Raw genomic sequence first — 23,635 nt, 5'->3', positions numbered from 1 at the left:
ACAACCTATTTTACTTTTGTAATGTGGTATTTCCTTGTAAAACAGTACATTACTCAGGAAAAAAGTACTTATATTATGAATAAGAATAGAGCCACATATGGATGTGAGATTGTTAGAACAATGACCAAACAACTATATGGTTTTTGTCAATGCAAAAAAATGGTTTCAGAGGAAAAGCAAGTTATTTTGATTAAAAGTTATGTTTTTTATTTTATTTAAAATAGCAGGTTTTTTCTCTCTCATTAAATCCATTAAGAATCTAAACATTGTCAGTTACTGACTACAATGACCATGACAGTCAAACTCACTAATGACATTTCCCACAACAAATATAGATCCCACTAACCTTCACACTGTGACTGATTTGTGAAACATAAACGACTCGTCATTACCTCTCTCGTCTCTAGAGAACTCTTTGCCAAAAGCATCCACAGTGGAGAACAGTAGTGGTTCTCCTCCACACGCCAACAGCTCTGGCTCTACTCCGACATCACGGAATGGAGTGATAGCCGAGGCGTCTGCAAACCCCTCCTCCTCTAAGGAGCACGGAGGCCTGCCAATCATAGTGCCCTTAATCCCGCCCCCTCTGATCAAAGCACCAGCAGGTAAGAAACACGAGCCGCATAAGCATGCATTTGAGTATCTAACTTACAAGTGCACATTTAACTGAACAAAATATATGTGTATTGTATTTATTCATGATAGCTTACACAAGCAGGGTTTTCATATTCGGAAATTCCGGGCTACATACATACCGTCAAGTGTTGAGATTTTCACACTATAACTTTATGAACTGTGTGTTACTGTTGCATATTCATCAGACTGATAACATTAATTTAATAATTGCTTGACCATTTGTGAAAATGTTGCCATATCTGAGTTTGGCATCTTTTAAACCAGACAATGAAGCAGTACTGTCCCTCTGTCACTTTAACGCATTGTCGTCATGTTAACCACTTCCCTCATATGCTGAAGCTAAACATGTGAAGGTTTTTGCGACTGTACAAATATCATTGAAACAAATATTGATATAAACATTAATGTAAATAAAGTGCAGCTTTACTTGCATTTTGACAAAGAGTCCAGTCACATTGTTATAGCGTAGCAGAACAAAGTCATGGTGTCTGATGGGACAGCACCATGGTGAGGTGCATCCCTAAACCAGTGTTCTGTACGCTGGTGTGTTTGTGTGCGTGTGTCTATGTATGTGCGCTTGTATTTATGTGTGCGTTAATGTGTGTGATGTGGTGAGAAACAGATGGTGTAGACTTGCTAACTACCACAGCAACAGAAGCCAACCCCCCCCCCCCCTCCCTATCCCCGCCCCTAGCCTGTGGCCCTCTTGAATAATTCATGAGCATGTGCATAGTGACAGAGGGCTTTTGAAGTGCAGGTATGTACTGCTCTACCACTGGATGTCCCACAAACACACACACACTTGCACAATCCCTCTTAAATTCAGGATTCGGATGGAGCAATGAGGCTGTGCTGTGGAAAAACAAACAGAATTGCCATGGGAACGGTTTATATTCGAATGTTTGTATTTTGAGGGTTGTAGAGGAACACTTTGAGTCCTTGTTGCTCTGTATGATGCAGTTTGTTAAGCAAGCTCTTTTTATATCTTTATATAATTAATATTTGTATGTACTTTTTCCATCCTGCTGAATCTAAAGTCATCTTTACAGAACTTAAGGCTGCTCTGCCTCTGCTCAAAATTAAGTGTAAAGACCCAATGCCACATAAAAAAATGACTAAATTTTGCCTGCTCTGACCCACCTCAAGCTTCTACTATCAAAGTATAGAGTGCAAATGCATGTATGTCAGCTGTGAGCAGCATAAAACAGTCTGTGTAAAGACACCTAATTGCCACTTCTTTGCTACCTTTGCTGTGTAAAGTATGCATTAAAAAAAAAATCTTTTTTTTAATGCCTGAATATGGTAAAGTTTGAGATTTATGATGGAATAGTTCACACAAAAATAAATGTTTTATGATTTTTTTATTTCATGGTTCCAGGTAAAAATGACTTTTTCTTTTGTGGAACACAAAAGGAGATATTTTGTAGAATGTCCTGGCAGCTCTTTTCCATACAATTTTAAAGGAATAACACACTTAAAAATGAAAATTCTTTAATAATTTACGAACTAGTGTCATCCCAGACTAATTGATTTTCTTCCACCAAATACAAAAAAGAGTATTTTTTTTAAGAGATATGTTAGATATGTTTAGAGCTTGATGGTCATCCTCACCCCCTTTTACTTTATCGTAAATGACTCTTTGTACGTTTTAAACAGGAAGTTTGCTGAAGTCTCAAATAGGTCTCATCTTCCCCAGTTCATGCCATTGGTTAAGCTAATTAGGAAGCTTAATTAGATGTAACTTTTTTTTTCCTTCTTCTTTTATTTATTTATTTTTGTTTGTTTTTTTGCAGCTAGGAGTGTAAAATTCACTGAGAAAAAACTATGCTTGGTTTGGGGTTCTTTCCTCTGATCTCATTTCCTTATTCTGATTAGTTTGATTTGGTTGGTCAGAAGTGGATTTGATTAAAGAAAAATGTTGTATGTTTAGCTTATGGAGACATGTTTAACATAATTCTGAATTGATTTCTATCTTAAAATATAACTTGCTCATTACAAAAGAGAGGAGAAATAGAGAGAGCGAGAGGAGGTGCGAGGAAAGGTTAAGTCTAATGGGCAGACATTTTCTCTCCGCACACTCAGATTTATCTGATCATTAAGCAGCTGCTAGAGGGTGAGAGTGTAAAAGATCTCTGAGGAGAAAACATTTGACATGAGCAGATGCATTACAATTATCACATACTAAATTTGATGTTGGGAGTCCCATCTTACCAAATCAACATTATAAAAAAACACCTAAAAAATGTTCTGTTGTGGCAATGTCAATTGCATTTGAATCAGTTGGCTTGGTGTGTGTCTTTGTGGACCCTATAAGCCCGCTCACCCCAGTCCCAAACACACTCACATATGCTCGCACTTCAAACACCCAAACCCGAACACTTGTGCCCGCAAGCTTCTAGTTGTTAGTGGAGCATGCTGGGAAAGATCTAATATCATGTGGCATGCGCTGTGATGTAGGCAGATTGACTGATGCACACACACAAGAGAAATACATACGTATATAGTCTTAATGTGTGTGGGGTGGTGCATGGTGACAGGTTTCTCTTAACCCTTTGTGGGCTGGTAAGGGAAAGATTGCTTTTGGTGTTCAAACACCCAGAGAATATGTCTTTGTGTGGAAAAATACATAGTTGTTGAGAAAATTATCTGGTATTTGACGTCTGGTATATAAGTATGAATTGTAAGGGCACTTTAGTCTATCCTTCTTCTTGCTAATAACAATAAAAGAAAATCAAAGAGATGCAATTCTTGTATATGTGTGTTCACATATGATTATGTACTTGAATTTATGGTTAATGTGGTCTCAGTAATATGAAGAAAAACAACAATGGTTTATGTTGTATCTGAAATTTCACTTTTTTTCTTCTACATTCTCTCTCTTTTTCTCTCTCTCTCAGAGGAGGACACCTCTAATGTTCAGATAATGTGTGCGTGGTGTCAGAAGGTGGGAGTGAAGCGTTATGCTCTCAGTATGGGCTCTGAATTGAAGAGTTTCTGTAGTGAAAAATGCTTCGCTGCATGTCGACGTGCCTACTTCAAACGCAACAAGGTAAATGCCCAGTCTCCGCCTCTTCCTGTCCCCTCAGCCAATCAGGCTCCTTCTGTCTGATGTCACTTCTTCTGTTCTGCCCTAACCTTCATTGTTACTAAATTCTCTGGCTCAAAACTTTAAATAATTCTTACTTTATTTTTTTCTTTAAAATGTTTTATACATTTCAGACAGAGACAGGTTTAAAAGGAAGCAGGTATACAGTACATAGTAACTCTCTCATAACAGTTCGTCATTTTCCAATAAACAGTCTTTAATAGGTTATTGTTGTGATCAGCTTAAACAATATTCAGCTTTTAATTTTCATCCATTATTGTTTTTACTTCACTGATATTTTTGAACGTGGTCGGTTCACAAAGACAAGCTGATGGCATGAGTCATTTCTGCTATTTAATACATTATAACTGGATAAAATATTAAACTCACTATTTTAAGGATGGGGGGTATTTCTTATTGTAATTTTTTTTTCAATTAAAATACCACAATTTTGGTGAAAATGGGTTTCATGGCAGTGGATTAGATCATCTCTGTGATGTTTTGTGGCATTAGCTGGTTTCTCTCACTCCACCCTGTTTGATAATATTATGGAAATTATAAACTAACTCACTGAACAATTTCTAGCTTTTGCTCTGTCCTTTAACTTTGGTCCCATCCTGATTATTTTCTTGCAATTATGTAAATAATTTATTGTTCCTGAGATTTACCAGAGCATATCTCTGAAAGTCTATTTTCCCCTTTTAAAGGGATATTTCCTTAAAATACAACACAATAATTGCTCAAAAAGTACAGCACAATACACCATAACTGCAGTGAACCTCATTTAGATTTAAACCTCATGCCATCAGAGTGAGACAGATATTGATTGTGTGTTTTCTCTTCTATCTAAGCTTGGATATGTGAGGAATTGCAGTGTAAGTATACTGTGTTTGGATTTCTTCTCTCCTCGTGTGTGTTAGAGACTCTCTTGCACACTTAATCACACACTGATGGAACTCATAATACCATGGACGCATGCAAACTTTAGGCACATACACATGCATACAAAAGCATACACACCCGCATACACACAAATACACCTCACACATTTGTTCACACACAAGAGTCTCACATGCATGCGTACACACTCCCACATGCATGCATGTTTGTTCAAAGCCACCCCTTGCTTAGTGTGTGGTGTGTTTGAGGACAGAGTGGACAGCATGAACAGACCAACGAACATGCAAACATGAGCTTTACTGGCGCTACTACACACATGCATATAAACCTAAATGCATACAGTAGTCTCTGTGTCACACACACAAAAACATATGGATACACAAAACAGACGTTTGTATAAATCTCATAAATTGTTGAGCAGAGTAGATGCCCAGGGGCATAGAGTTCGTATATCTTCTTAAAATGTATACAAAAATACATACTTTAGCAAGGTATGTATGTTAAGAAACCATAAACCTTATCTATAAAAGATTGTTCAGGTCATAGATATATATTATTCACATAGCTAAATATTAAAACATGATTTTTTTTTGGAACTAGAATAAAGAACAAGTATATATATGTACATGTGGGTATATATTTTGATAATGAAAATACCTACTTTTTTAAAGAAATTCAAGAAATAAATCAGTTACAATATGAAAGAGAGACTTACAGTAGTTAAGAAGTGTAGGCAAAAAACATGTAGTCAGAAAAAATGAACCCCTCCACACAAATATAAAATGACTTGTAATTCAGTGACAGTGAATTCACAACTGTTAAGAACTGGCTATATTCATATCTGTGGGTTATATTTCACCCCAAATTTGAAAACAAACAAACAAATAAAATATAGGAAATTATAAAAAAAAAAAAGCCAATTATATTTTGGTGAAAAATTAATGGTTCTAAAAATTTATCCTATTTTTTTTACGCATTAATTTTGCATTGTGACATTTCATGACAGTTGAACATTAATTAAGCACCCCAATTTTGATTATTACTAAAAACAAAATCATTGTAATATTTATTATATCTGCTGATTTATGCTGAAAAATGTATGCTATTAAAAAAAAACTTGCACTACAGTAATGAGAATCTGACATAGACATAATAGTAATGAGAGTTTTGTGGGTAAAATCTGCTAAGATATAATGAAAAACAAAATCAGTATGCAAACAATTTTAGATACTTTAGTTTTAATTTCTTTCTTTTTATCCTTTGAATTTGGGGTGGAATGTGGCCTAGACAGATTCTCTTTTTGTGCAATGTACAGTAGATAAAGTTATTGGAGGAATGGCCTGGACATGTTTTTGTGAGATTTACTCGAACACTGATTTAACCCTATGAAGTTCACATAAGAGCGTGAGGGTCTGTTGTGCATCTGCAGTCAAATTTCCATTGTCCATGTTTTTATTATAAAAATGTCATTAGAATTATGCTCAAAGTCCAGATTTTCATAATTTATTTACTCACGTATAATAAAGAGAACGGTGTGTGCTGAGTGACATCATCTGATATGCGGTCAGTGTAGTCTGTGATTATATAGTGTAAACTGTGAGGTCGTTTTGGCACGTCTGTGGACGTTTGGATGCTGTATCTGGTTCTCTGAGGAGACACGTCTGTGGAATGCCAAACGAACGTCTGGCAGGAGCATGTTCATTTAATCCCACCAATCATAGAGCTGTGTACTTCACTCCTTTGACAATACTCCTGGCGTTCTGCCACCACTGCGACTCCACCTTTATTTCTATAATTCATTAGGATGGGGAAACTCTATTACGCTCTAAGATTATATGAACATTTTCTCTTTCAGTTTTGTCATGCACACCACAAGGTCAGCTGCAAAGATAAGCAGTATTGTGTTTGTGTGTGTGAAATAAGACACTGGGAGGGGCTGTGGGGTGGTGGGTTTGCTTGCGGTCTTGTGTTACTGCAGTAAATACCTGCAGCTGCTACATCTGCAAAACTCCAAACGGAAAAGGAGAACGCATACATACACATACATATCTCTATCATCCCACCGGCCCACCTTGGGTAGTAAAATATCCTCACACCACCTGCTTCAGGTGATTATAATTCCTCCCTAATAAAGATGTGTGTGTGTGTGTGTTTGTTTGTGTGTGAATAAGGAGTGTCCTCCTCAGAGGAAATGTGGTAAACCTCTGTCAGACACGCACGTGCACACACACACACACACACACACACAGTATTGTTATTGTATTGTGTTTATTGTGTCAGCCAGTGGGCTCATTTTACAGTGTCCAAATCCTCAGATTTGCGTGTGTGTGTGTGTGTGTGTGTGTGTAGGTGCTGAGCTAATGAATTTTGACAAGATATTTTTAGCCTCATGAAACCTTAGAGTAAATGAATATTTGGAATACAGAGAAGTGTGCCCATATATGGTGATTTGTTCTGGACTGAGGTGAACAAGACTGAAATGTATTTGTGATGAGCAAAGCTGAATAAGTACAATGAATTGGGGTCAGTCTAACTCGGTTACAGTGAGAGTTTGTTGTAGTGTAGCTTTAGTGGCAAATTGTGCCATGAAAACAGTTATTAAAAGAACATAAAAACTATGACATAGAATGTTTTAATGCCAGGCATCACAATCAAAAAAGTAGTGGTGTAAAGTATAAATAAGTACCATATTGTGTTCTTTTGACATGCACACTTTTTGTTATGGGAATTCTTAGTACAGTTTTTCTGAGCTTTGGCTCAATTCTAGTATACAGTTTTTTCTTTCAACGCTTAGTTTCTTGTTCACACTAGATTTTATTTTTGTATTCATTTATTCATCTAAAAAAGGAGATATGTGCAAAAAGTACATTAACACTGCACAATGAATTGCATTGTAAAATTTATAGAATGTAAAACAAACAAACAAAAAAGATCCAAAGTGATTGAAGGAACACATGCTGCTGAATATTTTTTATGGAAACCGTGCTAACATTTTTTCAGGATTTTTAATTTTTTTAAGAATAGAAGGTTTATAAAGACAGCATTATTTTATCACAAACAAACAATAGATACATTTTCTGATTATTATTATAAGTAATGCATTTACTTATGGAACAGTGGTGTCTTTTACCATATTGCTATAGCCTTTATTTTATAAAAACAATAAGCAGCTTTAAAGTAAATTTACCATACAAGAAATCTTTACCCATAGTAAAATTGGCCTTGAGTTGCTAATTGCTTTAGTACATAATAATGCTTATCTTTAGGTAACTTGACATTCATCGCAATACATGGTATTATGAGTCGTGGCCTAGTGGTTAGAGAGTTTGACTTCTAACCCTAGGGTTGTGGGTTTGAATCTTGGGCTGGCAATAACATGACTTAGGTGCCTTTGAGCAAGGCATTGAACCCCCAACTGCTCCCCGGGTGCCGCAGCATAAATGGCTGCCCACTGCTGTGTGTGCGTGTGTGTGTGTGTGTGTGTTCACTTTGGATGGGTTACATGCAGAGAACGAATTCTGAGTATGGGTCACCATTCTTGGCTGAATGTCATGTCACTTATCATTGCTGCATAATGTTCTCAAAACTGTCAAAATTAATTAAACAAAAATGTTTGCCTGAGAGAAAGAGACATTGAAGAAAATGTGTACAAATGAACCTCAGTCTTGGACACCTGGGAAAAGCAATCCTTTTTTAAACAGCCAAGCAGATGGACTCAAAGACAGACAGTCTGACCGGTTTGTGCTTCATGCCATAAAAACGGAATGAAACAAAATTAAATGCAACTCTGCCAATAAGAGCAAGAAAATAGAGGAGTGTAGACTAACTGGCCATATGCTGTGTGTGTGTGTGTGTGTGTGTGTGTGTGTGTGTGTGTGTGAATGTTGTTCAGTATTTTGGTGTGAGTCATCGTACAGACACAAAGATAGTATATAAGCTGAAGATAGTAAATCCTGAAATCGCCTACAGTACATTGTGAGGACAGTCAGTGCTCCGAAACTGACTAAACTTACTAAATAATGTCTTTGTGTGAGGGTTAGGACAGAAAATACCAAGTCACTGGAAATGTGTGTGTTGGATCTTAACCAGTTAAACATCCTTTTCTTGACTTTTTCCATTAATTTCTTAATCTACTGGTTCATTCATACTTCATTCTTCCCGTGCTCTTCTTCTGCACCGTGTGCCTGTGTGTGTGAGTGTGTGTGTGTGTGTGTCAGGAGAAATTGTAACTCTCCTAAATGTTAGATTTGATTACAGTGTTAAAATCTGACAGAGCGTAAATTATCAGCCAGTAAATGGTGATGTTGAATTAATATACACATATCTCATTAAAAAACTCATAACAAATGAGAACATTCATACATCTATAACCAGTAACTTAAGTTACTGCAGGTTTACAGACATGCAACTGATTTATTCATTTCTATTTCAAATGTTGAAGAATTAAGATTGCTAAATTACTTTATATCTGAAACAAACTCTTTTAACTGTGTGTGTGTGTGTGTGTGTGTGTGTGTGTGTGTGTGTGTATGTGTGATTGTCGAAGCTATTGGGCCTCTGCTTCTTCAGGTCTTGTTGCCATGGCGTTGTGACTCACGGTGCAGGGTGATTATTTCATAGCTTCTAGCCAGGAGAACAAACATACACACTCTCAAATCACTGTCTCACACATACATAGACTTGGCCACTCTAGCAACTCACATATTAGCGGACGCAGCCTGGGCAACATGTCAGAGAAGTGGAAAAATTCTTAATTAATAGGTTAATAGGTTAATGTCAACTAACAAATGCATTGCTTTACCCAAATGACATAGAAAAACAAAAACCCTTATAATAATCCTAATACTAATTAATTTGATTTTTCGATTTAGCAAGTGAAATGACACGATGTATTTAAATTTTTCAGCCAATGAAAACCTTGTTGTCAGCAGATAGATAGACAGACAGATAGACATACAGATAGATAGATAGATGAACTGGTTGGAAAGTTGGTGCCTGTGTGTGTGTGTGTGTGTGTATAGGTGTTTCAGAAAGTGCCTCAAATGTGTTCCCATCTCTGTCCTTGGAGAAGTACATTTTACCTGGCAATGGCAAAAGGCACACACACACACACCTGGGTTTGGTTGCGTGATGCCCAGATGATGGCTGGCAGAGATGTGGTTGAAATGCTAAAGCCCAGGTGGCATAACACACTGCAGCAATTTGGGGCATGTTTTAGAATACGGAGGCAAAGAGTTGTCTTCACATACACTATCAAACTCTGCTTCATCTGTGATTGTGTGTATGAAAGAGGCTTCACAGTGCAAAAGAATGGCTTGTGTGGTTATTTCTTCGAGCACCGTCATGTCTCAAGTCATTAAGACTGCGGACATGCCATTTGTGTGAGTGTTAGAGCGTATGCAGCCTCATTAGTGCTATATGTAAATGAGTTGGCTCAAGTCCAAAGGGGTCACAGACACTACACAAAATAAAGTCAGAAGATGGCACAAGTGTGCGTATGCGGAGACTGATGTTCTTCAGTGTTTTTGTGAGTGAGGTGTTTGTCAGCAGTGGCATTCAGGTCCCCAGAGACAGAATAAAACAGTGAGAATATGAAGGATACTCTATAAAACTCATTGTTTTATTTTAATTATTTCAGTGCTATTTTTTGATATTTCATTTATTTTAGTGTGTTTCAGCTGTGCTTTCTCCCCTAATTTTCTAGAATATTTCTGAATCTTTTTTTTTTTTAAGAATTTGATATAATTGAAACATGTACTTGTTTGAGTCTACCATACTACTATATAACCTTGGGTTACAGAATTAGAATGTAGATAGACACACTCACACAGAATGTCTCTGTTTTCTATATGTCTATTCAGGTCAGCACGTTGCCTTTATTCTCTTATTATTTCCTCATTCACATCATTCCTTCTTTCTTTTTTACATCTGTTATGTGTGTGTTTATTTTCAGTTTTGGCCATGCATAAAAAGGGACATTATTTTTTTCCTTTAGGCCAGAGAGGAGGAGGGCGTTCCACACCACAGCTTGTCCAAAGATACGCCCAGACTTGTCCTCAAGACAAACAGCGATGTGCTTGTAAGATATAAACCATTTAATACCCCAAAATTTGAGATGTATAAACAGCCAATGCATATTGATTAAGATGATTTAGATTTTAGAAAGACTGTATGATTGTGGCCATGTCTCAAAGTCTTAAGTCTAAATTCTAAAATATAGTATTGACAAGAATTTGTCTTGTTTGTTCTAATATATCCCTTAAAAAAAAGAAACATACTTATTATAGTTAAACAATGGTAACCACAAATTAACCATGGTTTTGCTACACTAATGATAGTTTAACCATGGCATTTGTAGTAAAACTGTGGTTATACAAATGGTAATCTTTATCAATATCTACGCAAAAAAAAAAAAACCTTGGTTACTACACATTTACTTTAATAAAATCATGGTTAATTTTGGCAATTATTTTCTTATTGTGACATTACTGTATTATTATAATTTTTTTTGTCTTAATATATTTTTTTCTGCATTACATTGATTAATATAATGTCACAGTTAGAAACCTAATGACTTCGTATGTGGTTGTTTTATTTTGTGGTGAAATATGACCCATAAATTCCTTCGTAAATTCCTAAAGACTTAGCACTTGACACAAGACTGGTCAAATCACACACCTGCACTGTTAACTCAAGACTAGATCATGAGGTGTTCTGCTTATCTACTTTATTATCTGTAGAAACAGTTTGTTACTTCTTTCTGACATTCCATATTTCATGTTTTTGTTTAAACATTGTCAATCTGCATTGAATGTTACTGTTTTACACATGAATGAACAAGTGGGGTATGTGCATGTGTGAGTAGGTGTGTGTGTATAAAATCAGCATATGGCTGGTCGAGAACAGACACATTCTGGGGCCAGAGGGTGTGCGTGATGGGAAAAGAAAAGCATTTGCACAGAAACTTCCTCTCTAACGTTGAGTTGGCAGCCGTACGTTGGCAGGTAATTACAGTAAAAGAGCGTACAGCTACTCGCAGCATGGTCACGGACATCAGCTTAACGGCCACAGCAGAAGTAAATGACAGTAATTTCCTCTCAACCATGTTAGAGAGAGAGAGCAAAGCTAAATAAGGGTGAGTGAAAGATTAAGAGAAAGAGAGAGACAGTGGAGAGAAGTGAGCGAGAGAAAAAAGAAGTCCATTAGGGTAATGTGCAGTAAAATTTCTCTCAGAGAGCCATGACTTGTTAAGTGGTCTCCATCTGTCTCGCTTTTTAAACTCAGGAAATATGAAAATCATTTATAATTGAGAATATCCAGACATGCCTCGAGCGGGTTTGTGCGTGTTAACTGGCATGGTCAGAGCTCCCACATTTGAAACAGAGCGAAGGCTTCATTAAAAAATCACACTGATTCATGAATGAATGGTGTCTGTCAGCTTTATTTTTCTCCGCATCATCCTGCAGCAGCCAGCTTCTTTCATATTATATCACTTCAAGTAATGCACTAAAGATTGGATTACTGATTCAAAATCAGATGTGCATTTGTATGTATGCATGTCTTTTGATTTGTTCTAAATAGATACTTTCATTAATCAATATTTTACTATAATAATATCTCAACATCCTTCATTGGTTAAGAAGCAAAAGTAATATAATAAGACTTTCTTCTGAGAATATATTTTGACGTTACCCACTTGTTTTAAACATAAACCTCATTAGCATAAAAAGATACACTGTAAGGTATTCTCTCTGAAAACAAGTCTTATTTTATGCAGTTATCCCATGTAAATTTATCTTGTTTTAAGAATGATTATTTTTACTGGAAAATGAGGTTACAAAAACTGATTAAGAAACTTGCGTCTTGGAAGTAGACTTGTGTTACCATACAATGTGTATATGCAAGTGTGTCTACTTCCAGTGAGCCTTCCTCTTTCTCTCTGTCTCTTTATCCGTGTGATGAATGTCCATCATTGACAGTAGTGGCATATGATAAATGCCTTCATTATCTTCAGTGGAACTCTGGCTTTGGCAGTCAATTCACTAGTCTTAAGAGAAATCTCTGTCTCTGCAGTCTGCTCAGGTAGGCCTGAGGCAAATCATATTCTGATTCGGATTCAAAAGCGGTATTGGCATTAGCCAATGCATAAGTAAACAGTACACACATTTGGACACAACACATATCAACAGAAGCATGCATAGGGCTTTGTAGCTATTGGATTTCCAGTGTTCAGCTTGTGTGTAGTAATAGCATGAGAGTGTCATTTGTTTCTACTTCATTTTGGGGCAAATTCAAGAATGTAGCATATTACCATGTAATATTTTAGCATGAAACATGCCTGCTTTCTATGTTAATTAGGCTTATTATAGACACTAACAATAATAGTTCTACCACAAGCTAGCACTCAGAACCGATTCACAAGAATTGGATGTTTGCACCATTACTTAATTTGCATAAAACTAGTAAATTTGGGAGCTAAAACATCTGAAACAGTGCATGCAAATGAACAATGCAATTCATTCTTTGTGAACCCCCCATTCTGTGTGCAGTTAGTTGTGTTGCCAGGTCTGTCTTTGTCTACCTGTCTGTCTTTATGAGAAGCCAATGTTTGCAATCTCTTTCTATGTACTCTACTCGCCAGGCCTGAGGCAAATTTTCTCCACTTAACTACTTTGACTGACCTCCTCTCTGGAGGAGAGTGACAGCCTTATCAATTCCAAGACAGTTTTGTTGAGTGAATGGACAGACAAAACTTTCCTGGCAGAAGGAGTGTCAAAGAAAAGGAGTGAGACAGAGGCAGTGTTCAGTCATTTAGTAGTATTTCTTTCTTATAGAATACTTATGACGATGTTCATTTGTCTATGGTTTGGCCTGTTTATGCCCCTGTTAAGTTATTCTTTGTGTTAGCAGTAGACAACATATTCTTTAATTACCCAGAGTTCCCCAGTTCTGTCTTACTCTCACATGTACACACAACCCACATTTTCTGTTTCACAGGTTTAAGCCCCTCGGTCCTGTCTATCTCAGTCTGTTGTCACTGTCTTTCTCAGTTAGTGTCACCTGCAGTGCCACAGATACACACTCACATACACACACTCAAAATCCACATGCATAATTTCCCCTTGAAGGGAAAACCTTTTAGTAGTGGCTGTCAGAGTTTGACCCTGCAGCTTGCCTTGGGCAGCTGACTCCTGACATCTTGTAATGAGTGTGTCTGTGTATGTGAGGACGCATGTGTCAAAAATACCGAAAGCCAGTGTGTTAGGACGAGTTAGAGAACAATAATCAAAAAAATACACAATAAGCCCCTTTTAGCATTTTATATATATATATATATATATATATATATATATATATATATATATATATATATATATAATTAACATTTAAATGCATTATACATATTTAATATATATACATATATATATTTATATTTTATTTTGTATTTTTATTGTACAATATTATTTCTGTATTCTGAGACAAAAAAAATAATCATCTTGATTTGATTTTAATATTTCATGATATAAACCACATTTTTCTTCACACTTGGTTTGTTATATTTAATGCCTATTCTGTAAAACCCTAATCTTACATAGACACTTCATAGAACACACACTCTCTTCACACACTGTGTCATCAGACTCTCTAAGAAATAGAGAAGGACAGCCATACTCTTTTAATGATGTCTTAGTCCACAGTGCTTGGATTAGTATGCTTTAATATAGACATTGTGAAGTATTAATCTATAATTTAGGTTGTTAATTTTGTGGTTGTTTATGTTACAGGTCTGCGATTGGTGCAAACACATCCGCCACACTAAGGAGTACCTGGATTTTGGAGCGGGTGAAAGACGGCTCCAGTTCTGCAGTGCAAAGTGTCTGAACCAGTATAAGATGGACATATTCTATAAAGAGACTCAGGCCGCACTGCCAGGGAGTTTATGTAACCCTCCTCTCCCCACGAGTGATACGATATCGGAGAGCACAGCGGGTGTACAGCTCCTTACACCCGAGTCCTGGAGCGCACCTCTAAATGAGCTCCGCAGTCGCAAGGCACCTTCACCAGGGGGTGCCACCACTGTAGCGGGACCTTCTGGGTCCACCTCGGGGTCGCCATCTGAAACTGGAACTGTGTGTTCCTCCTCGTCCTCATCATCCTCGTCATCATCATCTACGAAAATCCCCACACCGCGGCTGCATGAAAGCCCTGCATTACCGCCACCTCCTCCTCCACCACCGATAGCAGGTTTACATCCAGCTCTGGGTGTGCCGCCTAGCAGCCCGCCGATGGTGATGACACCGCGTGGCCCAGTTCCTCTCCCTCTCTTTATGGAGCACCAGATGATGCAGCAGATTCGCCCTCCGTTCCTACGTCCCCCAGGCCCCAACAGCCCTCATTCCAATCCCATGATTCCTGGCATTGGGCCACCACTTCCTCCTCGGACTTTGGGTCCTCCATCAAGCCCTATGTACCGCCCGCTCTTTTCCCCCCACATGCACCCATCCTCCACCCCAAACCTCCCTGGGAACCCTCCGGGTATGATGCCACATCCCGGTGGCCACATGCCAGCCTTGCCTTTCCCCCCAGTTAACATGATGCCAGCTGGACCCATCCCAGTTCCACCCATTATGAATATTGGCATACCTTCTTTAGCCCCCCTAGTGCCACCACCAACATTATTAGTGCCCTATCCAGTGATTGTGCCATTACCGGTCCCCATACCCATTCCAGTGCCCATACCCTTCAGTCCGCAGGCTTCTGGTGACCGACCAGGAAATGATGGAACACTTCTGAATGCTGCAAGTGAGCAGAGTGCTTCAAAAGCACCACCATCATTTTCTCAAAGCACCTCCAGAGGGGAGGGGAGGGACTTTCAGCAAGCCCCTCCCACCTCAGATACATTTTCGCCAGGATTTTCCAAACAGATGGAGCAGGGCATGGCAAACGTGGCAGAGCTCATGGTTAAAACAGAAAACTCTGGTAACGGAAGCTCTGGACACTCCCAGAAAGACACACCAGCAGATGGAGTCATTGATTTAACAACATGTCGTCGTTCCCGGCAACAGCTAGTTATACAGAGGCTTGTAACCTGTGTGCAGGTAAAAGCAGAGCCCGGGTTAAGCCCACCACCTGCAGTTTTGGGTGAAACTGAGGTGGATGGGTCAGCTAGTACTAGTACAGGTAAAATAGAAGATAACCACAGAGACAGTAATGATGAAAGCCCATTGGCTAGCGTGGCTCTGCCTTGTGCCGACCCGTCCTACTGCAGCGGCACACCGCCACTTTCTCATCCAATCACATGCAGTGATACAGCTAAATCTGAGCCTGGCTCTGCTACACCCTGCAATGTGATTGTTAATGGGAGCTGTAATGTGCCTCCAGCAGAGAGTTCGATCAGAACACCTCTGTTAGAGCAGCGCCCTCTAGTGGACCCCTGCCGCAGAACTGCCGCTGTATGCTGCGAGCCTGCGGGGGCTGATCTAGAAGGAGAGGACCTGAAAGAGAACAGCTGCTTAGCAACAGAAAGAGACTCAGCAGGTAAGAGAAGCTCAAATGACCAGTCTGCCATTACCGCAGTAACAGGGGAGGACAAACCTCAGAGCCCTGAAGATGCCCCATCTGGTGAGGACCATGCCTACGCCCTGCCCATAATGCCCAAACCTGGCTGTGTCATTCAGCCCGTGCCCAAACCTGCTGACAAAACCGCTGCCATTTTACCCTGTGGCTTGACAGCACCATTAACAGGAACCGTTCCAATGGAAATGGAGCCTCCACTGAAGAGAAGGTGTCTGCGTATCCGCAATCAGAACAAGTGAAACAGAGGACAGGTGAGAATCAGAGTTTGTCCACTTTCTTAGTAGTCTTATGATTTACTGCATGTCTGCCTTCATTCTTAGATTGCTTTAAGCGCTATAATGCCACTATAATACCGTACATTTTTCTGTTTTCTTTTTTCTTTTTGAAGATTTTTATAATAAAGAAATAGTTCACACAAAATTAAAAACAAATATTTTCATTTCAAACCCCCAGGTTGCACCAAATCTGTATTTCTTCTTTGAAACACCAAAAAAGTGAATTTTGAGAAATGAACTTTGTCCCTCTTTTCTATACAATTAAATGTTTAACTAGAGCATTCTTACTTCAAAAGGAAGCAAAAGCACCATAAAATTATCACAAAAGTTCATGTAAGTCTATAACTCACTTATATATCTAACATAGACTACCATTAAAATGCTTGTTGATTTTTGATAAAAAATAAATAAATAAAAATGAATAAAACATTGTATCTGAAGAAATCTCTGTTTCTGAAATACATTTTTTCAGGAATCTTTGAAGAATAGAAAGCTCTAAATAACTGTATTTATTTAAAAAAAATTCTTTATTGTCAATTCTAATTGATTTAATGCATCCTTGTTGAAGTAAATCAGAAATCATTTTGTCAATTTGGAGCTTAACAGTCTCAGTCCCCATTGACATGAGGGGAGGTAAAAAGTGACAAAACTTTGAGTTTAGGATAAACTATCCCTTTAATATTCTAGAAACTCTTAAATTTATCCCTGAATTGATCTTTTACTCATATAAATCATTCAAACAGATCAAAAAAGACCAACAAGGCTGTAAGTGTCAATTTACCAATTACTCTTTGTTTCTCTTATTTGTCTCTCTTTTATTTTGCCCACCTCTCTCTTATAGAAATCACCATCTCACCAAAGGGATAAAGAGACCTGCACTGCAGCAGAGACCATCAGCTGTCCACAGACTTCATCCACAATCCAGCCAATCAAGATGTCAACCTTGTTTTCTCCACTTTTCCAAACACGCACATACACGTTGCGACAATATGCACACAGATCATCCGGATTTGGCAGCAGTCTGCTCCATCTCCACCCCTTTCGGCTAAACAAAGACTGACACAAACCGTTAATCTGGGAATGTAGATCGGACGTGATGTTTGACCTTCAACTGCGATATCTTCAGGCAAAGTCTGTTCTCAGTCTACTAGTTGATGGAAGAGATATTTCTCATCCTCTCCACTCGACCTGTCTATCCACGGCTTGTTGAGAGGAGTTTCCCCTACTGTTTGGAGGCGGCATTACAGTGTACATATACAGATTTCCAAAAAGGCGGAGCTTAAGTCAAACACAATAGATCTGCCAGGCTGCCTATCAAACACGCTCATGAATAACTATAATTTGGAACAGGGCCAGTCAAATCCTGCCACAGATGGATGGACCAGTTTTGTGCTTTGTGTGTGCATTCAAAGAAGCTTGGTTTAATCTGTCTGGATACGTTTGGATGCTTCTGATTCAATAGTTTCAGTCAGAAAGACTAATACAGATGCAGAGTTGCTCTAAAACTCTGAATACTCTCTCCTCTCAAATCTTTCTCCCCCTCACTTCCTCTGACTATATGTATCAGTATCTGCAACACCAGCAAAACACTCTGTACTCTTTCTTAACCTCTTTCCTTTCTCTCCTTTCTGAGGGAGAGGTGTTCTGGAACCGGACACCAAAAAAGACAGGAAGAGAGAAACGTACACACACTCTTTAGGGAGTACAAAAACAGAAGGATGGAGTGAACTTTCATTTCATCCCTGGAAAGAAACTGGAAACTCATCTATCGTTGGAGAAGATAACTAGAAGATAAGTAGTCTGCACTACTGGAGAGAAGTGTTTGTGGTTGGTTTGCTGGTTTATAGTGCAATTAAAATTCATTCACTCAATGATTTGATTGAGGATTACAGGGTACAGGCCTCACCAAGCATTTTGGCGAACTGTTAAAATGGCTGCTAGTTTTGCAGCCATTGGCTTGGAGACTGTCCCATCCAGTCTGTTCAGTCACAAGCACTCATTGCCACGGCGTACGGCTCAGCGAAGAGTCGGTCTAACACTGCTGGTGGGTTGTGTACACACTGTCCTGATGTATCAGATGGCTTAGATGGAAATCAGTGTCCACAGGGGCATTTGGGTTGGATTTCTCATTATTTATATCAGTATCCATCTTATTGCAGTGCTCCTATTTAAGAAAAATCTATCAAGAGTACTATCAAAACCAGTGGAGAGGTCAGTAAGCATCTCGGGCAGCTGCGAGCTGGTGTCAAGGGTACATTCTTGAGGTTTTTTTTATGCTTTAGTTTTTCGCCAAATCCCAGTCAGTGCTAAATTATGTTCATCACTTCCTTTCCAGCTACGGTTACATGAACAGTTTCAGTTAGTTCCAAGGTGCCTCAGTATAGCATTCACTTACACAAGATGCCAAGAACATTTAGCTTAAAGGTAGACTGGGTTGGTTAGGTGGACACCGAGCCAAAATGATTTTAGTTACACAGAGTACTGTAAGAGCTGAATGCATGGTTAGCACCTGGGTGCATAGGTTATTTGTTTTGACTAAAGTGGAGGAGTGAACCTTAAAGCCAAGCGTGTGCGTGTTTGTGTGTGTTTAATTGGGAGGTGTATCCGATTTCTGGCCAAAATGGAGTTCAGTTTGACAAAACATTCAAGTTTGCCAATTTATTTTGGGAGAAGGTCTAAAATTCGAGTCAAAAATTTGTCAAGCAATGTGTCGGACATCACAAGGGGGATGAAAAAAAATACACAAATCAAAAATACGCATGATTTGATAATATCGATGAATACAAAAGTTTCAGTCATATATGGAAAAAAAAGGAAATAAATGAAACATTTTCATTTAAACAATTTCATTAGAACAGAATTTCAGATCAGAGATTCTTTGTTTTACTTTTTTTTTTTTGCTTGTTTTCTTTACTTAAGTCACTTTGATATACTTTTTTATTTTTGTTGTTTTTATTTACTTTTTAATTGTTTATTTTTTGTTTTGTTTACCTGTTTTTTGTTTGTTTGTTTTTTGTTTTTTTTGGTTACTTTTATCGTTTTTTGTTTTGTTTTTCATTTTCTTTTGTTTCTGTCTTTTGGTTTTCATCTTTACTGTTGGTGTTTTTTTTCTCTGATTACTCTCATATAAACTGAGTTTAACTGACCAACACTGACCCAAATCTCCCCTGCAACCTTTACCACTTCTCTCTCTCCCTCTTTTCCCCTCTTCTTTTTCTCTCTGCTCTTGGACGACGTACAAAGTAGAGTGTAATCCTACCCTATTCCTCTGTACTTTTTGTTGCAGGATTCAGTTTCACAGTGGTATATTTTTTTAAGAGTAGGCTCAGAGGTCTAATTGTGACTGGTTAGAGTAAGGACTGGATTTCTCTCTGGGGTTTGTATGTGGTGGAGTCTCATTCCAGTGTCAGATTTAATCCCACACACACACACACACACACATTCCTGTGTCAGATTTATTTTGTCAGTGCTGATTCGGCTGGCTGACCCTCCGTCTGGATGGAGGTGTTACAGAGAGCAGATTGATAAAAAGGGCAAAATATCAGAGAGGCATAAACACACACACACACCAAACACATGGACTGAGCGTGTATACTGAGTGTGTGTGTGTGTGTTTATAGGAGAAACAGTGAATCTCAGTGTTGATCTGAGAATCTTGATACTGTGTGTGCGGCACAACCGAACGTACATTACATGTCTGGATTGGTCATGAGGAGCCAGCAACAGCATCATATGTCACTTTCATTATTGACTCAAATTTCCTAGCTTTTTTCCTCTCTCCCCTCCTCCTCTTTCATTCTCAGCCTTTTCACTTCTCCCCTCTTACCCCACCTCAGAGTAAAAAATAAACAATTTAATCGTTAGATGAATCTTAAATAAGAACATAAGACACACTGTAAGATATAAAGTCACAATTATAGGAAATATAGTTGCAACTATGAGAAATATTCTCACTGTGACATAGTTGACAAGACAAAGTTGCAATTATGAAATAAAATGTCTCAACTGCAAGAAAAAAGTCTGCTTTGTAAGATATACAGTAGCAATTTTGCCAAATCAAAGCAGAAATGGTGAAACAGTCACAGTATGAGATTTAAATCTACAATTGGGAAACAAGTCACATTTTTTTAAACTCTGATATCCAGATGTTCTGTTAAATTTGTCACTCTGACCTATACAATTTTATTCCCATTTTCAAACTTACTTCCTTTATAACAGTTTACTCTTAAAAGCAGCAGTAACAGCTTGTTTTTGTTGATTAAAAGGGTGTTTGAAGGACAATTTAAAGTCATGTCATACTATAATCACTTCCTATGGCTGCACACACCACCCAAACACCCATTACACATCTCACAGACATGAAATATGATTTTTTTTCACTTGCCTGTGTATGTGTATATGTGTGTGTGCTTGTGTGACCTTGCTGTTGTAACCGGAGCAGCACAGACTGGGCTGGGACAGATATAGCCCTGAAACCCAACACTGTTGTAGTGTCTGCGGTCCCACGCAGACAAGACAATGACACCAGCAAAAAAAATCGTGTGTGTGTGTGTGTGTGGGACATAGCAGATGAAGCTGTCCTTGACAACAACAGAGAGACACTGTGTATGTATGTGTACATTGTATGGGAGACATAGTCATTGCACTTATGGTAAACACTGTAAAACTGTGTGTCAGCTATTATAAATGGCCACAAAAAAAAAAACTCCTATTTGATTGCTGTTCAGTGCTTTCTAAATGACATGATGGTGATCCAGAGTTTTGCCGGATCTTCCTAAAAAAATAAAAAATTCCCAAAAACAAGGCCGAAATAAGCAATTTCTCTCACCAAAATACAACACCGTTCAAAAGTCCGGGGTCAGCAAGACACAGCAAAAAAAATCAGTAAAACCATTAAAATTTGGAAATATTATTACAATTTAAAATACATTTTAAAATATATTCAAACAAATTGCTAAGTTATTCCTGTGAAAATGCCATGAATTGGCAACTATTACTCCAGTCTTCAGGTGTCACATGATCCATCAGAAATCATTCTAATAATTTTATTGGGTGCTCAAGAATGATTTCTTATTTTGAGTGGTGGAAACAGTTGTGCTGCTAATATTTTTGTGGATTCTTTGATGAATGGAAATTTCAAAAGGACAGAATTGGTACTTACACATGATCAATTGAATGCATCCTTGTTGAGATAAAAAAAAAATCTTACTGGCTTTTGAACTTTTGAAAGGTAGTATGAGTCTAAAAATAAGCTATTTTAATATGAAAAACAACAAAAACATGAGAGTTAAATGTGGAATCATGTGCAAACAAATGGTAGTGGTCGGGTCACATGTTCATGCCAGTAGGGGCAAATAAATACAAGACTTAATCTTTAAAATAATAATCCCAAAACAATGCGACCAGAAACTTCATAAAAAAGGAGAAAAGTTGTTTACAATAAAAGGACATGGCAACATTAGTCCACTAGAGGGAAGCGAAGTGTGTTCTGTCAGCAAGCACAAAGAAGCACAGATGAGAGATGCAAGGAGTTAAAATGAACTGAAATAACAAACCATAGAACTAGTGTGCAATACTGTAATCCTAGAGCGTTTCAAAGGATCTACTAGAGAGGCGCCTGTTTTAGTGGCCAAACTGTCTTTCAGCCCCGAGGCTGGGTACAGAGAGAGCACTTGGCTTTTTCATTCACCAAAATTAGTCATTCTGAATGTTTGGAGGGCTTCTGTTTAATCAGACAGGGGGAACATGAGCACTGCTGTGGCCAAAGATCAGCCACACGCACAGAAACAAGATGGAGATGCAGAAACCCATACAGCCCAACTCACATACCAGCAAAACCAATCAATCAGTGCATCCCTCATCGAGCAGTGTTATACAACTCAAACTAAACAACAATCACAGCAACGTCAGCTCTACTGTAATGATGTCAAATCAAGAGAACTGGAAAAATGAGAGGCAGCTTAGATGTGAGTTTTCTACATCTATAGTATGTGACAAAGGGGACAGTAATATCGCGACACTCTTGTAGCCATGTAAGAAATGTTTTTTTGTTGTTGTTTTTTTTTTGTTCATCATTCCTGTGGGCGGTATTAAGAGGATGGCTTTGTCAACAGCCGGAATTATGCAACAACAAATTCTTATTTCTGCACTCTGCGTGAGAGACACTATGCCTGTGTAAAATAACAAGAGCAAACTGCAGTTTTTAAGGATCTAATGTTAAAAGTTTTTTGAGGCGAACATTTGAGCTGCCTTAATTCTTTGTGCTCTGTAATTAACAATGCCTGCTTGTTTAAAAAAAAACACTTTATAGAAAAAAAAAGACACACACACACACACACACACACACACACACACACACACACAAATAATAAAATCAACTTTGTTATCTGGCTAGTATGGATGTATAGATGCTTTGTCTGTCCTGTATGAACCCGAGATTTTGCTAAATTTGCCCACCCTCACCTGTCACACTCCTTTCACCCGAAACCTTGTACATTTAACCTTGTTGTTGTTTCTCAATCTTTTTTGTGTACTTGCAGAACATTTTAGTATTATTTATTACTGGCAAGCCTTTGCATTAATAAAGAGCAAGAGAGATGGTTCTTTGAACAGGGTAGCAAGAGGCAGCAAAGCTGCTCAGTGAAAGTATGTCTGCCTTTTTTTTCTAAATTAAAGGAAATGGCAAGATTAAAAAAAAAGATAAACTTGTCTTTTGATTATGAAGTTGTTATAAAACTTGTTGCTTTAAAATGTATAATTTTTGTGTTGTAACAGTATTTGTTTAACCCAGTGAATTGCTTATTAAAAACAAATAAATAGAGGCACACTCCAATTCTCTTTTCTCCAAGAGTGCTCTTCATTGTTTTTATTTTGATTGCTTAGTTAATTGATTTATAGTTGTGTCATTTTCAAATTATGTTGACTTTCTAACTTAAGACATAAATTAATAGACTTATTAATTGGTTACACTATAAAATCTCAAAACACGACCGAGAAGACTAAAATTAATAAATTATACCAATATTTATTTTTTGATTCAGTAATATTTCATGAAAGCATGAACTGAAACAATTAGTTTCAAACATTCTTGTTTAAGTCAACATTTGTGATATAACACAATGTAACACCAATGACATCCAATTTGCAAAATCGAAAGGTAATT

General features: G+C 37.9%; 1 protein-coding gene across 1 annotated transcript in view; it reads left to right on the top strand.

Annotated features, from left to right (window-relative positions):
* Positions 1 to 21,168, top strand: part of LOC132156926 (sine oculis-binding protein homolog A) — a 31,400-nt gene extending 10,232 nt beyond the window's left edge. The window contains exons 4-9 of the mRNA XM_059566007.1: positions 408 to 605; positions 3,534 to 3,685; positions 4,573 to 4,596; positions 10,617 to 10,700; positions 14,407 to 16,449; positions 17,315 to 21,168. Of these exons, the coding sequence (XP_059421990.1) occupies positions 408 to 605; positions 3,534 to 3,685; positions 4,573 to 4,596; positions 10,617 to 10,700; positions 14,407 to 16,437 (2,489 nt within the window). The 3' untranslated portion in view covers positions 16,438 to 16,449; positions 17,315 to 21,168. The remainder of the gene's footprint in view (positions 1 to 407; positions 606 to 3,533; positions 3,686 to 4,572; positions 4,597 to 10,616; positions 10,701 to 14,406; positions 16,450 to 17,314) is intronic.
* The last annotated feature ends 2,467 nt before the right edge of the window (positions 21,169 to 23,635 follow it).

This window comes from Carassius carassius, chromosome 14, assembly GCF_963082965.1.
Source record: "Carassius carassius chromosome 14, fCarCar2.1, whole genome shotgun sequence".
Taxonomy (NCBI): Eukaryota; Metazoa; Chordata; class Actinopteri; order Cypriniformes; family Cyprinidae; genus Carassius; species Carassius carassius.
This window is presented reverse-complemented; position numbering and strand designations above follow the sequence as displayed.